Source organism: Cryptomeria japonica, chromosome 1 (assembly GCF_030272615.1).
Source record: "Cryptomeria japonica chromosome 1, Sugi_1.0, whole genome shotgun sequence".
NCBI classification, from domain to species: Eukaryota; Viridiplantae; Streptophyta; class Pinopsida; order Cupressales; family Cupressaceae; genus Cryptomeria; species Cryptomeria japonica.
This window is the reverse complement of record NC_081405.1, coordinates 121,601,227-121,614,422: the sequence shown is the minus strand read 5'-3', so window position 1 is coordinate 121,614,422 and position 13,196 is coordinate 121,601,227. Positions and strand designations below refer to the sequence as shown.

The 13,196-nt window shown below is 39.4% G+C and overlaps 2 protein-coding genes across 2 annotated transcripts in view; both read right to left on the bottom strand.

Annotated features, from left to right (window-relative positions):
• Positions 1-767: 767 nt before the first annotated feature.
• On the bottom strand, positions 768-2,194 carry LOC131026857 (uncharacterized). Its single transcript, XM_057956862.1, has 3 exons — positions 2,019-2,194; positions 1,250-1,883; positions 768-899 (listed from the first exon to the last, which is right to left on the bottom strand). The coding sequence occupies exons 1-3, from the start codon at positions 2,192-2,194 to the stop codon at positions 768-770; spliced, it is 942 nt and encodes a 313-aa protein (XP_057812845.1).
• A 1,006-nt stretch (positions 2,195-3,200) lies between these two features.
• LOC131026858 (uncharacterized) overlaps positions 3,201-13,196 on the bottom strand; it is a 73,384-nt gene continuing 63,388 nt past the window's right edge. Inside the window, exons 6-8 of the mRNA XM_057956863.2 lie at positions 4,614-4,688; positions 3,998-4,226; positions 3,201-3,403 (exon numbers count right to left, since the gene is read on the bottom strand). Of these exons, the coding sequence (XP_057812846.2) occupies positions 3,201-3,403; positions 3,998-4,226; positions 4,614-4,688 (507 nt within the window). The remainder of the gene's footprint in view (positions 3,404-3,997; positions 4,227-4,613; positions 4,689-13,196) is intronic.

Here is a 13,196-nt window from a genome sequence, read left to right as displayed (position 1 = left end):
TTGATATTTAAGAAATCAGCCTAGGGTGGCAACCATCTTCCCACCCTTTCAACCTTCTTTATAGCGCACCTGCTTCTCCTAACACAAGCAGAAACATGAGACAACTCTTGCAAACCCATCCTACTCACAATTTCAACCTCTCATCTTTCTAGAAGAAAATTCACCTCACATTTAGCTTCCACTGTCTCCTGGATCATTCCTATTATTCTATACCACACTTGCTGAACTATTAGCCGAACTTCTCAAAAAATCCTTCGGTTCCTCTCTAACCAGATCTGCCAAAGTATGAAAAAGGGACCTATGTGCCACACAGTCTGGAGAAAATATGACAAAATAGGAGGCTTACCTATACTGCTCCAAAAATACACCAAAGAATCTGCATGAATACAAGGGTGTTTCCACACCCCCCATCAGTAATGCCAGATCTGCATTGAAAAGGGGCATATGAATAACAAGTGTGAAGAATCCTCCTCCCCATTATCACACAAAACACAGATGGAGGGACCATGAAACCCCCACTTGCGAATATTGTCCCAGGTCAGACATCTATTCAAATCCAAAGTCCAAGCAAAAAAATTGCACTTCATCCAAGAGAATTTATTCCAGAGATATTTCCACCAGTGTACTTCCCTCTCCTCCAATCTATGAGTCAACAACTCCTATTATCCACTGGCAACACTAAAAACACCCTTACGATTTGGGGACCACGCAAGTCTATCCCTACCCTTGAGAGGGATACAATGTCTACTAGCCAAAATGCCATGAAGCTAAGCGCAGTCTTCGTCCAAACCAACAACCGACCATTCATCAGGCACCTTCCACTGCACCATCTCCAATTGCCCACACCTATAATCCATTTCAAAGTCGCTAACTCTAGACCACCCTGCCTCAAGGAACCTCTGACAAAGATTCATTAAATTAGGAAACTGATTAATAATGTAAGGGTATCCATCCCAAGAATTTGACCAAAAAAGTGCCTATTCCCCCCTCTTACAGATCCAAAATAAACCTTCCTTTATCAGTGCAACCCCTTTGTTAAGTGTGCTCCAAATCGTGGAACGTTTTTCCACAAGCAAATATCTTGGGATTTCCTCCTTCAAAATTCTCTGCATATACTTGTAAGACAAAATCCTAGCCTAGCATTAGTCTTATTCCACACACCACCTCCAGTACAATTTTGCCGCCAAAGCAACCCCAAATAATGAAGATTGCTTAGGCCAAGCCCAACCAACTGTTTCGGGCTACACACCAAGTCCCACTTGACAAGACACCATTTAGAGGAGGACAAGTTCCCTGCCCATAAAAATTGCCTTGCCAAGGAATCCAATTCCTTCACAAACCACATTGGTGCCACTTGAAGCATACCCCTATAAGTCAGGAGAGAAATAACCACTGACTTGATCAATTGAACCCGTCCAACAAACGATAACCATCTATTCGTCCAATATTCAACCTTCATGTGAAATTTATCTAGAATACACTGCCAAGATTCCCTGAGAGGATTGCCAGTAGAGATAGGAATACCCAGGTAAGTCAAAGGAAGAGAGCCAACCTGGAATCTCAATATGTGAGCAATCCTCAACTGGATAGGCCCCGACGTGTTGAAGAAGAAGATGGAATATTTTTCTTCATTGATCAGCTGGCCAGAACCAACAACATAGACATCCAAGACTTTAGACAAATTTATGGCTTCACTAATCCTAGACACTCCCATCAGTGTCGTATCATCCACAAATTGCAAGTGAGACAGAGGAGGAACATCATTACCCCAACTCCAACCATGAATAATACCCATCCCCACATCATACTTAATCAATCTCCCTAGACCCTTAGCCAGAAGGATAAATAAGTACAGGGAAAGAGGGTCCCCCTGTCGAAGACCCCTGGAAGCACCAAATAACTCAGTATGATCTCCATTGATTAGTACAAAGAACAAGGTAGACAAACCAAAACTCATCACCCAATGGGTCCATTCAACAAAAAAACAAAAGGCCCTAAGGATCTTTTAAAGGAATGACCATCGAACCCTATCATAAGCCTTTGCCATGTCTAACTTGATAAACATAGCCTTTTCTTTAAAAGTAGCCATAGAGTGAATGGTCTTAGTAGCAATGACCACTCCATCTAAGATTTGACGAACCTCAACAAAACCACTCTGTTCCTCAGAAATGAGACCCCCAAACCATTTCTTCATCCTTTCCGCTATCAGCTTAGAGATTATCTTGTAAATCACATTACAAAGAGATATAGGGCGGAATTGACTTAATCGATCAACCCCATCACACTTGGGGATGAGAGTAATGAAAGTCGCATTCAATGCCTAAAGCATCTATTTATTCCTCTAGGACTCTTGGACCACCTCTAATAAATCCAATTTGATAATATCCCATAATTGTTGATAGAATTCAATCGGAAACCCATGCAGACCTGGAGCCTTTCCCTTCTTCATATGAAAAACAATCCTCTCAAGTTCATCCAACAAAATAGGTCCCATAATATTCTCATTCATCTCTCGAGTAACTAAAGAAGCAAAACACACCAGAACTTGAGCTTCCTCTTCAGACTCCCCTTGAGAGTCCTCCTTGAATAAGGATTGAAAGTATTGCATAGACTCCCTAGAAATCTCCTACAAAGATAAACACTGCTCATCTCTATCATTAACAAGATTAGGAATGGAATTACCATGTCTTCTTGCTTTCACCGAATTGAAGAAGAATGCAGTATTCTTATCTCCTTCTTGAATCCAATCAATTTGAGCTCTCTGTTTCTAGTAGATCTCCTCCCTAAGCTCCTACTCCTCTAGATCCTTAACTGTCCTATCTTGCTTCCTGAGCAAGGCATCTGACAATCCATGCTCTCTTATCTCTCTTGTAATTCCATCCGACTCAAGTTGAGCAACAACATTAGCATGAAAAATATTACCAAAGCTCTAACGATTCCACTGTTTAAGCTGAAACTTAACAAATTGTAGTTGTTTAGCAAAAGTGTACATAGCAGTGCCATAGGATGACCTCCCTTTTCTCCACCACTCTACAACAAGTTCCTGGAAAGAAGAGTCACACAACCACATAAGATGGAATTTGAATGAAGGAGCATGAGCCACTTGAGAAAAAGAAGACACTAATTTAATGGGATAGTGGTTTGATCCTCTCCAATCTAGGATCTTAGAGCATGTGGACCACCCCCCACCAACCCAAAAACTAGAAACCATGAAGCAATCCAGTCTCTCCGCAATCCAATCCTCCCCTATCCTTCGGTTGTTCCAAGTGAATAAAACCATTACTGGGCTTGATGTCAACAAGATTCAGGTCTGATATACTATCCCAAAGAAGGATGGAAGAAGGCTCCAATCGCTTAACACCACCCTTCTTTTCACACAACTCTAAGATAGCATTGAAATCACCTGCCATAATCCATAGATGGAAAGGAACTAACCTATGCATAAAGGTAATATGAGACCACAACTTCTACTTACCATGAAGATCAGTGGGGGCATAAATATTAGTAAGCAAGATGTACTCCCCAGTCTCAAGATTAGAAGCAATCTCGGATAAGGATGATTTGGAAGAAACCCACCATATAGGCCGAATTCTCAAGGGGTTCCAAAGGCAAGCCACACCTCCAAAGCAACCATATGCCCCAATACACTGGCATTCGCCTCTCCCCCACAACTTTGGCACTAGTCCAAACATACTCTCCATAGATAATTTAGTTTCATGTAGGAAAATAACATAAGGAGAATGACTCCTTATCAACTCTCGAACAAATTTTTGTCTAGGGCCACTGTTCAAGCCCCTAACATTCCATGATAGAACAATCATTTCAGGGGGATTAGAAAAATGAGAATCCAGAGTCTTTATTGACCCCGACTCAACCAAATTCTCCCCCATCAATTTGATCTTATTGAAGTCCTTTCTACCAACTTTCGATATCTTCTCCGCGGGTCCTTTTTTGATGTCCTTCTAAAGAAGGCCAAGAAGTGAAGAGATCCTATTACTTTTGACCCCAATAGAGCACAAATTCTTTGCTACAAGAGAAACTTCCCCAACAACCATCTTCTCTTCATTACTAGAGATGGGTCCCTCCTGAGCCACTAGTTGTTGATCTGTATCCATAGGTTGACTCCCAACCTCCTGCTGGGCCTGGGAAGTATCCAAGTTCTCACTATCAGGAACCAATCCTACCACACTTTGATCCAAAAGAAGCATTTCCAGATTCACTTCTTGCTGGCCAAGATCATCCAAAGCTTCAAATCTGTTAAAAGTATCCTCCTCCTGTCTCTCCTACAAAGACCTCTTTTGATCCCAGTTCCTGTTCCTTGTCCTAGCTGGGATGAAACCATGTGTACCAATAGCCTCATTAGACAAGGAGGCTTTTCCTTTATCAACCCCATTAAGGTTACATGAGAGCTGTTGAGGCTGATGCACTGTCGGTTTAGACCTAGGGTACTTGTCCTACAAATGACCATACTCATGACAAAGGCGACACTGGAAGGGTAAAGTCTCATAATCAAGCTGTTGGAGCCAAGAATAAGAGCCCACACACATATCTATAGCATCTGGCAAAGACTTACTAAAATCAATTTCAACACAGATGCAATAAAAAGTCATTACCTTTCTCCCCAGGGTTTGCGTTGAGGATCCAACAGGCTTCCCAAGTAATGAAGCTAACATTTGTAGCACATCCTCCTGACAACAGTCCACAAGAAATCTAGGTAATCGAACCCACACCGAGACACTATTTAGAAGCTCCTCTGAAGGGTTAAATCCCGTATGCCACGACTTGAAGAACAACCCCACCTAGTTATGAAAACATGGGCCTCCCTCAAAGACCCTAGTTCGTGATCATCCATGCAATTGAATGTGACCATGAAGTATTTATTTGCCAGCAACATAATATCTATTTCCCCTTCCGACGCCCAAGTTGTTTGAGGCCAATTCTCCAGAAACTGCAGAGAAACCTTAATCCCCAAAAATTTGCACTAAAGCGAGTGTTTTGAAAAATATTCTACATCATCAGCAATCATCTTAGGTGGAATAACCAATTTCGACCTCTCTTTGCATCTCTCAAGACAACCATTAATCTTCAAAATTTGAGAACCATTGGACATACTTGCAGTAGCGGTACTCGGATCTGGATCAAAAAGATTATTAAAAAAGGTCTTAGAACCTTTGGATGGTGATTTCGAGCCCAACACTGCTCGAAAATTTATACCAGGTGAAACCCTTGAGGCATCACCACCAGCAATAGACATCACACCCAGCTGCAAAACCACAACCCTAACAAAAGAGGGCAAGGAGGTCTCCCACCACGACCAACATCGATCCCCCACTGCAACAACTACCGATCACCCACCCCTCCCAAATGCAACCACATAAAAGAATTAGTTAAAAAACCCCCTCACCCCATAGGCTCCCCACAATGCTACCGCAAAGCCAATCCCAACTGCACCTTGCACCAACACTCCTCCCACGAGCCCCCCATTACCACTAGCACCAGACACGATGGCCAAAGGAGCCGCCCCACCCTGCAACCTACCACACTTCCCTCCCCACCGCGCATAGACTGAGACTCAACGCTCACGAGATAGGGCTCGAATGCCCTAGCTTGAAACCAACAACTCGTTTGAAAGCGAAGCCATCCTCCTCAAAGTTATCGATATGATTATCTGGATATGAAAAGTTGATTTCTATATGAAGCGCTGATGTGATTTTGTCGATATGAAGCTATTATGAGACTGATATGGAGATTCAATATGATAATGGTGTCATCAAAATTGTCGATATGATGCCCCAGATATGAAGAATTGATTCTGTAATTGTTAAAAAGGTGAATGATGGAGATCTAGAGGAAAGATTTTCTTCCCTCTGAGGAGAGATGAAAGTTTCACTTTGGACTTCCCTTCAAACACTTTTCACGCATTACATTACAAGAGGGGGGAAATGCACTAGATTCAACCTTTAGAGAAAGAGATTGAATTCTGAGTGATGGTAAGTTAATCCCCTCTTTTGGAATGAGATTTGAATTGATTGAATTTTTTAATTATGAGTGATGCTCTGCAAAATGGACAATGTTAGACTAAAACCTGTAGTCGTATAACACATAAGAACACAAGAAACAAAGATAAATGTTAGTGTTAATCAACCAAAAACTACTCTAAGCAGGCATATCAAGAGAGACACTAAAAACAAGATGAAGTATTTAACTATGAAATAAAATATAACAAGGAATCTCCAAATGCCTTCTACCATGCTCGTAACTCCTTCTCCCTTGTTCCTCTCCTCTCCAAGTTCCAAATTATTGTAGCTCTCAGCAGCTTTTTGCACTATGGATGTCTTATGGAGGTTCAAGATTGACAAATGATTGTTCTCAAAATGATATGCAAATGTGAACAAAAAGTAATTAGATATGCTATGAAATGAACTAAGATTTATTTTAGTCCAAAATGACAATATATGTTATTTATGCTAAATGCTCTTTCTCTAAAATTCACTATAATGTAAATGCATACAAGTTTTCAGGATCTGGATTATGAAGAAATGGGCTCTATTTATAGGAAAAATGGAGCAATGGATGGTTGAGATTGAGTAATCTCAACAAGGGTCAGGATTGAATGATATTCAATCCATGTGAGGATTTTCAACTCAATCCCAGGATGACAAGTGTCAACATGAGAGGGGTTGAGAGGAGAGGGAAGAAGCATTAAATGCTTGACATGACCTGAGGGTTAACTTGGGAGTTAAGGTCAATGTTGGGTTGAGTGAATAAATTCATTATTCAAAGAATAATGCTTTTATCCAATGGATAAAATCTTGTGCAAAGGTTAAAGGGATAACCATGGTAAAAACAATAAATGCTTGAGGAGACACATGATTTACATGAGGGTTGAGTTAGGGGTCAAAGTCCCTAACCATGGGTGCAAGTGGATTTAACCATAAATGGTCATGTAAGAGCCATTAATGGTCATGTAAGAGTCATTAGTGGTTTGGAAGACTTTAGAGGTTAAATTGTTGAATACACAAAGCATTTAATGCTTTTCAAAGACTTTGAAGTCTTTGAGAAGTGACTCCAAGTTGCTTAGGAATGTGACAATATTTAGGGGATGGATTAGGCTAATTAGAAAGGGGTTTAGAAGAATATAGAAGGGGATTAGGATTGCAAGTGGGTTCGATGGGTGAGGAAAAATAGGTTTTTTATTAAAATAAAATTCATTTATTTCAACAAATAAGTGTAAGTTGCATTTTTAGGAGAATTCAAGTGGGGGGTTTAATGATTTAAATAAATGTTTTAATTTATTTATTTAAAATAAGAAAGGGGATTAAATTAAATAAATAAAATTTATTTATTAAATTGAATGTGAATTTGGTTTAATGAATTAATTAAATAAATTGAATAATTTATTTAATTAATAGGAGAATATTTTGAAGATGAATTAATTAAATATTTAATTAATTTGTGGCTAGTGGGTTTTTAATCAAATAAATAGCAAATATTCATTTAATTAAAATGGACAGATTTATGTGACTACATTTGCCCCTCTTTGAGACGGTGTGGTTTATCGCGTCGTTTTAAAGAAAGAAAAATAGGTGTGAAGAAATATGCCCCATAATATATATATATATATATATTTTTAAATAAAAGTGGAAAATCCACTAAACTTTTATTAATAATGAAGTAATTACATCGGGTTCAAAAAAAGGCACACCGACAGGAAAGAACCCGCAAGAAAACCTCCGGTTGTAGCATTCAAAATGATAAAACAAATACTACCCTTACAAACATAAGTTATGTCCAATCGAACCCCCCAACCCCCTATCACTATAGTTTTTACAAGTGTCTCATAGGACAATTCCAAAAAAACCAGAGAACCATCAACTGAAGAGGTAGAACACAGAATGCCAAGAGAGACCGCCAATAGGATAAGTGAGATAAAAAACTCTGCCAAAGCCGAGGATAATCAGCGGAGCATAATAGGATTCGTAGAGTCTTCAGGCTTGCAACAAAAAACCATTCCACCAAATACAAAGAAAAAATGTTAGCTATCCAAAAACCAGAAACTAGAGCTCTCCTCCGGGGGTTCATGAGGTGGAGGCGGAACAATCCTTAAAGTAAAAGCCAAACAAGCAGGAGTAGAGCACAAGGAGCCCATAGAGATTAATGAATGTAATGCCTGAAATACAACCCATGCTCTATCCACATAATGATCAGGCGCCAAATACAACAAAAAATCCATGGAGGCCTGAGTGTTTTCCATAGAATCACAAATCAAGCCCATACGAAGTTCATGCAGTAATTGGCCAGACCAACCATTAGCCATAAGCTCGTGGTGAGGAAGAAAACCAACGTAGTAAAAAGACCCCATATCAAAGCGATAACCGACCAATGCAGGAGAAACCAGTGACCAATTACAAACTGATGGAAAAATAAACGTGGAAACCAAAAGGCGTACCAAATCCACGTCAAGTAAAACATCAAAGAAAATAGTAACAAAGCGAGAGAGAAGCTCAGCATAAGAAACTTGAGGATAAAATTGCAACCATCAACACCCCAACAGCCTACGGAATTCAAAATCCACCGTAGGAGTGAACAAGTTAAAAACCTTACTAAGCTTGACAAAATTATCCTCATTTTCTTCCCCTAGTGCTCGGGCATCTAAAACTACTCTGTAAACACCAATGAGCAGAGAAGAAGACATTCGTAGGAGGAAGGGCTCCGAAAAGGCCACGAAGATCATAACAGAAAAACTGATTTGGAAATAGCATAAGATGGTATAAATGAAAGAAAACCGCCCGTAAACTCATCATCATGATATTGCAAGCTATCTGATACAAGCTCATTTTGATTAGAACATTTCACATGAATTGGAAACCCTTACATTAAAATCCATAAATGCAACACCAGAAAGCGAGGGCGCCACCTTCAACAATAATTATCCCATAAGCCAAAACTGGCAAGGCTGGAACACACACATGGCGGCCAGTGAAATAATACATTGCACCAAGTAATTAATCCCCAGGAGCATACCAAGTGTTTAGAATGCTACAAGCATGCGAAGTCCTAAAGGACTGAATAAAGATGGTACAAATCGTACATGCCACCACCCTAAATATGTCTTTATCAATAATCAGATACTCAAAAGCAAAAGACATTAACAATATCCAAAATTGGCCCATACAATGCATTACAAAACCTTGAGAAGGACCCTTAATAGAAATTCAACTTCAACTTAAGATTTCCTAGCACACTGCAAGGAAATGCATATAACATGCTAAACATACCTCATGGGATATACACATTTTCTACCCCAGAAAGCAAATTTTAAGAACACACCATATGTACCGAATAAATCTTGACTACATATGTAGTGCAAGTAGAATCTGCACTTGGACGAAGATAACATGCAAACCACAAGAAGTAGTGGTGACAGATAAAATGAAGTGAAATGACATACCCCAAAGTTTGAACAAGAAGCATAAAAGCCAAAGTAGATTAAAATACTAGCCTGTAAGGGTGAGATGCCGATTGAAGTTTACCTGCCCACACCACATAAGAAGCACACAAGAACCTCTAACCCCAATGGAGAATTGTAAGAATACACCATATGTGAACAGGAACATAAACTTCCTATCTACACATGTGGTACATATACAAACTGATCAGAGAAGAGGATAATGTGAACACCTTAAGAGAGTGGAAAATAAACCGAGACAAATTACCATAATTCTTGAAGTTAGATCAAATACACAAGAAGAATGCATTGAGGAATGTCACATACTTCCACAATCTTATGATGAGCCCCAATGTCAATAGCCATATTAGCTAGAAAATCTACTAGTTTATTCAATTCTTGAAAACAATGAGATAATGAGAACGTATCAAAGAAGGACAATTTCTCCAAAATATGATCTATAAAATATTTCAAGTGCCAGCAGTTACTATTACAGCTCAAAACACTTTGAATGATGACCATCGAATTCCCCTGAATCAAAAGATTTTTAATCGCTAAAGAAATAGCCAAACCAATCGCAAGGGACAAAGCTTGACATTCAACAAAATTATTTGACTGAGAGCCAAGGGCATGACATTGAGCAGCTATAAGAGCTGCAATATGGTAAAAAATGGCCATACTGGCCCTAGCCAAACCCGGATTACCCCTAGAGGCCCCATCAAAATGAAGTTTAAAATGACCCAGGGGAGGAGGATCCCATCTAGTAGCAAGCCTCTTAGTACTACTAACCAGACTTCTTGTAACAGACCCGTGAGAAGGGATGGCAGAAAGAGAATTCCAAGTCCTTGTAATCCCGCCTTCCCAATGAGAGAAAGGAGTCAGATTTTCCAAATTCTTATGAATATATGATAAAGCCACCTCTGAGATAGAAGCCTCTATCTTGACTAAAATGTTAGAAACCGAGGCAGATGATTTTCTAAAAATCCTATTGTTTCTTTCTAACCATATGTTCCAAATGATAATCAAAGGAGAAATGAGCCAGAGACAGGCATAAAAGGATGAGGAGAACAAGATAGGCCAAGCTCTAAAATGGGAAAGGAGGTCCTTGCCAATAACAAATGACAACCCTAGTTTCTCAAACAACCATTGCCAACATCCAAAGGCAAAATCACAATGAAGGAATAGGTGAGAGGACGATTCCAAATTATTATTGCACAAAACACAAGGGAAAGCAACAATCAAACCCATCCTATCCAGTCTCATCCTAGTAAGAACCCTTTTTTGAACAACAAGCCAAGCGAATTCTCCAGTCTGCGGGAGGCAAGCTGAATGCCAGAATAATTTGTAGGGCCAAGAGGAAAAATCCTTAGTCGGCATAAGAGAATTATATCCTTCTTTCACTGAATACTTGCCTAAAGTGCTCATAGTCCAGATAAGCTCATCTTCCCTCTCAGACAAGATGATAGTTCTATCTTCAAGGATAGAACCAAGCTCTACTTTTAGGTTGGGACTAACATTCAGGTAATCAACTGATTTCCATTTAGCCATCTTCACTTGTCCAATATGTACAATTTCAAAATAGTCAGACAAGAAAGCCCCCCAAGTGTCCATAAGGATTGATTTTGGAGGGGACCAATCCCTAATGGAATCCAAAGGATAGTAACCATTCCAAGCATCATCCCAAAATATAACTTTATTCCCATTATGCACAACCCAAGACAAGTGTGGTAGTAGTGCACTTCTACATTTCACCAAAAAATTCCAAATAGCCGACCCCAGAGGCAAATTTGAAGTGTGGAAAAGAGACTCTCTAGCTCCATTATGAAGATATTTAGCATACATGATCTTAGCCCAAAGGGAATGTGGATTATCATATAATTTACACACTAGCTTAGCCCCCAGAGCCAGATTCTGATTCTCCAAACTTTGAATTCCAGACCCCCAAGCTCTTTAGGAAGACAAACCTTGTCCCAGGCTAACAAGGGGATCCTAGATTTCCCATCCTTATTATTATTCCAAAGAAAAGATCTCAGAATATCCCTTAAAATGACAAGGACAACCTTGGGAGCTTTTAAAATTGACATTAAATAGATTGGCACCACATTCAACCCAAACTTAATCAGAACAATTTTCCCAACCATAGTGAGCCATTTATGATTCCATGCCAAAATTTTCTTCGAAGATCTTGAAATTACCTTGTCCCAAAAACCCACCTTAACCTTATTAACAAAAAAGGGGATCCTAAGGTAGCTACATGGGAAATCCCCAAGTTGGAAACCCCAAAACTTCTAAAGCTTATCCTGAATCAAAGAATGAGTATTTAGGAAGAATATCTTAGATTTGTCCTTATTGACCTTTTGACCCGAGAATGAAGCATAATCTCTAATCACTTGATCTATGACTCTAGCCTCCTTCAAAGTTGCATTACCAAACAAAAGGGTGTCATCGACAAAGAGGCAATGGGAGATCCTTTGATCAAAGTTTTGAATTTTGATACCCTTCCATAACCCATTCATACGAACTGACCTGATTGCCCAACTCAAAGCTTCAGCTAATAATATAAACAAAAAAGGGGACAACTGATCCCCTTGCCTTAGACCCCTAGAAGAGTGGAAGAACCCATAAGGAGACCCATTAACAAGGACTGAGAATCTAGCCGAGGAGATACAAGACATGATCCATTTTATCCAAGCCATAGAAAAACCCAACCTTGACAAAACAACTTTTAATGCATTCCATTCAACCCTGTCATAAGCCTTCATCATATCTAGCTTTAGGATCATGGTAGGGTATTTCTGAACTGAAATCGAATGTGGCACCTCATGGGCAACTATAGCCCCCATGAAAGTTTCCCTTTGTGGAACAAAACCTCCTTGTTCAATGGAGATTAATTTTGGTAAAAGTTTGGCCAATCTCATAGAAATCACTTTGGAAAGGTCTTATAGAGGGTGTTGCATAAAGCTATAGGACGAAAATATGCAAAATTTTTAGGGTCCTCCTTCTTGGGTAAAATAACTATCAAGGTAGTATTTAATTCTTTAAGGATTGACCTATTTTGCCTAGCTTCCTCTAGAGCCAAAAGAACATCCAGACCCACAAAACCCCAACATTTCTGGAAGAACAAAGGAGTGAAACCATCAAGCCCGTGTGCCTTATCCGGATTCATCACAAAAAGAACCCCCTTAACCTCATCTAATGAAAAAGGAGACATTAACATTCTATTGTCATTGGGAGAGACTAGACAAGGAATGTGAGAAGAAATATTGTTAGGGGCATCGATATTCTTAGATGAAAGAAGATTCTTGAAAAACTTTACAGCTTCCTTAGAGATGTCCTCTGCCTCAGAGATAATATTCTCATGACAATCCTGTATACAAGAAATCCTATTCCTGACCCTTTTCAATTTAGTGGAAGCATGAAAATTAAGGTTACAACGAAGGGTATATATGGGGAGAAAGGGGTGAAAACAGGCTCATTTGCATTCACGTCCATAGTGAAATTTGAGCTCTGATAGTGACCTTTTGGAAGAGCAAGCAGTAGTCAGGATGTCGGTTCCCATAGTAGATCACTGATTAGAGTGAGTCCGTCAATTCCAATGGCTAGATGACTATGGACCAGTAGTATGTGAATTTGAATTTTTAAATTTCATGCATTTTTGATATGTTTTTTGCTTGGTCTAAGTTGAGTCAACACAATAGCACTAAAAATGTGTTTTGGTGCTATTTTCAACTAAATTAGTGCTATTGTG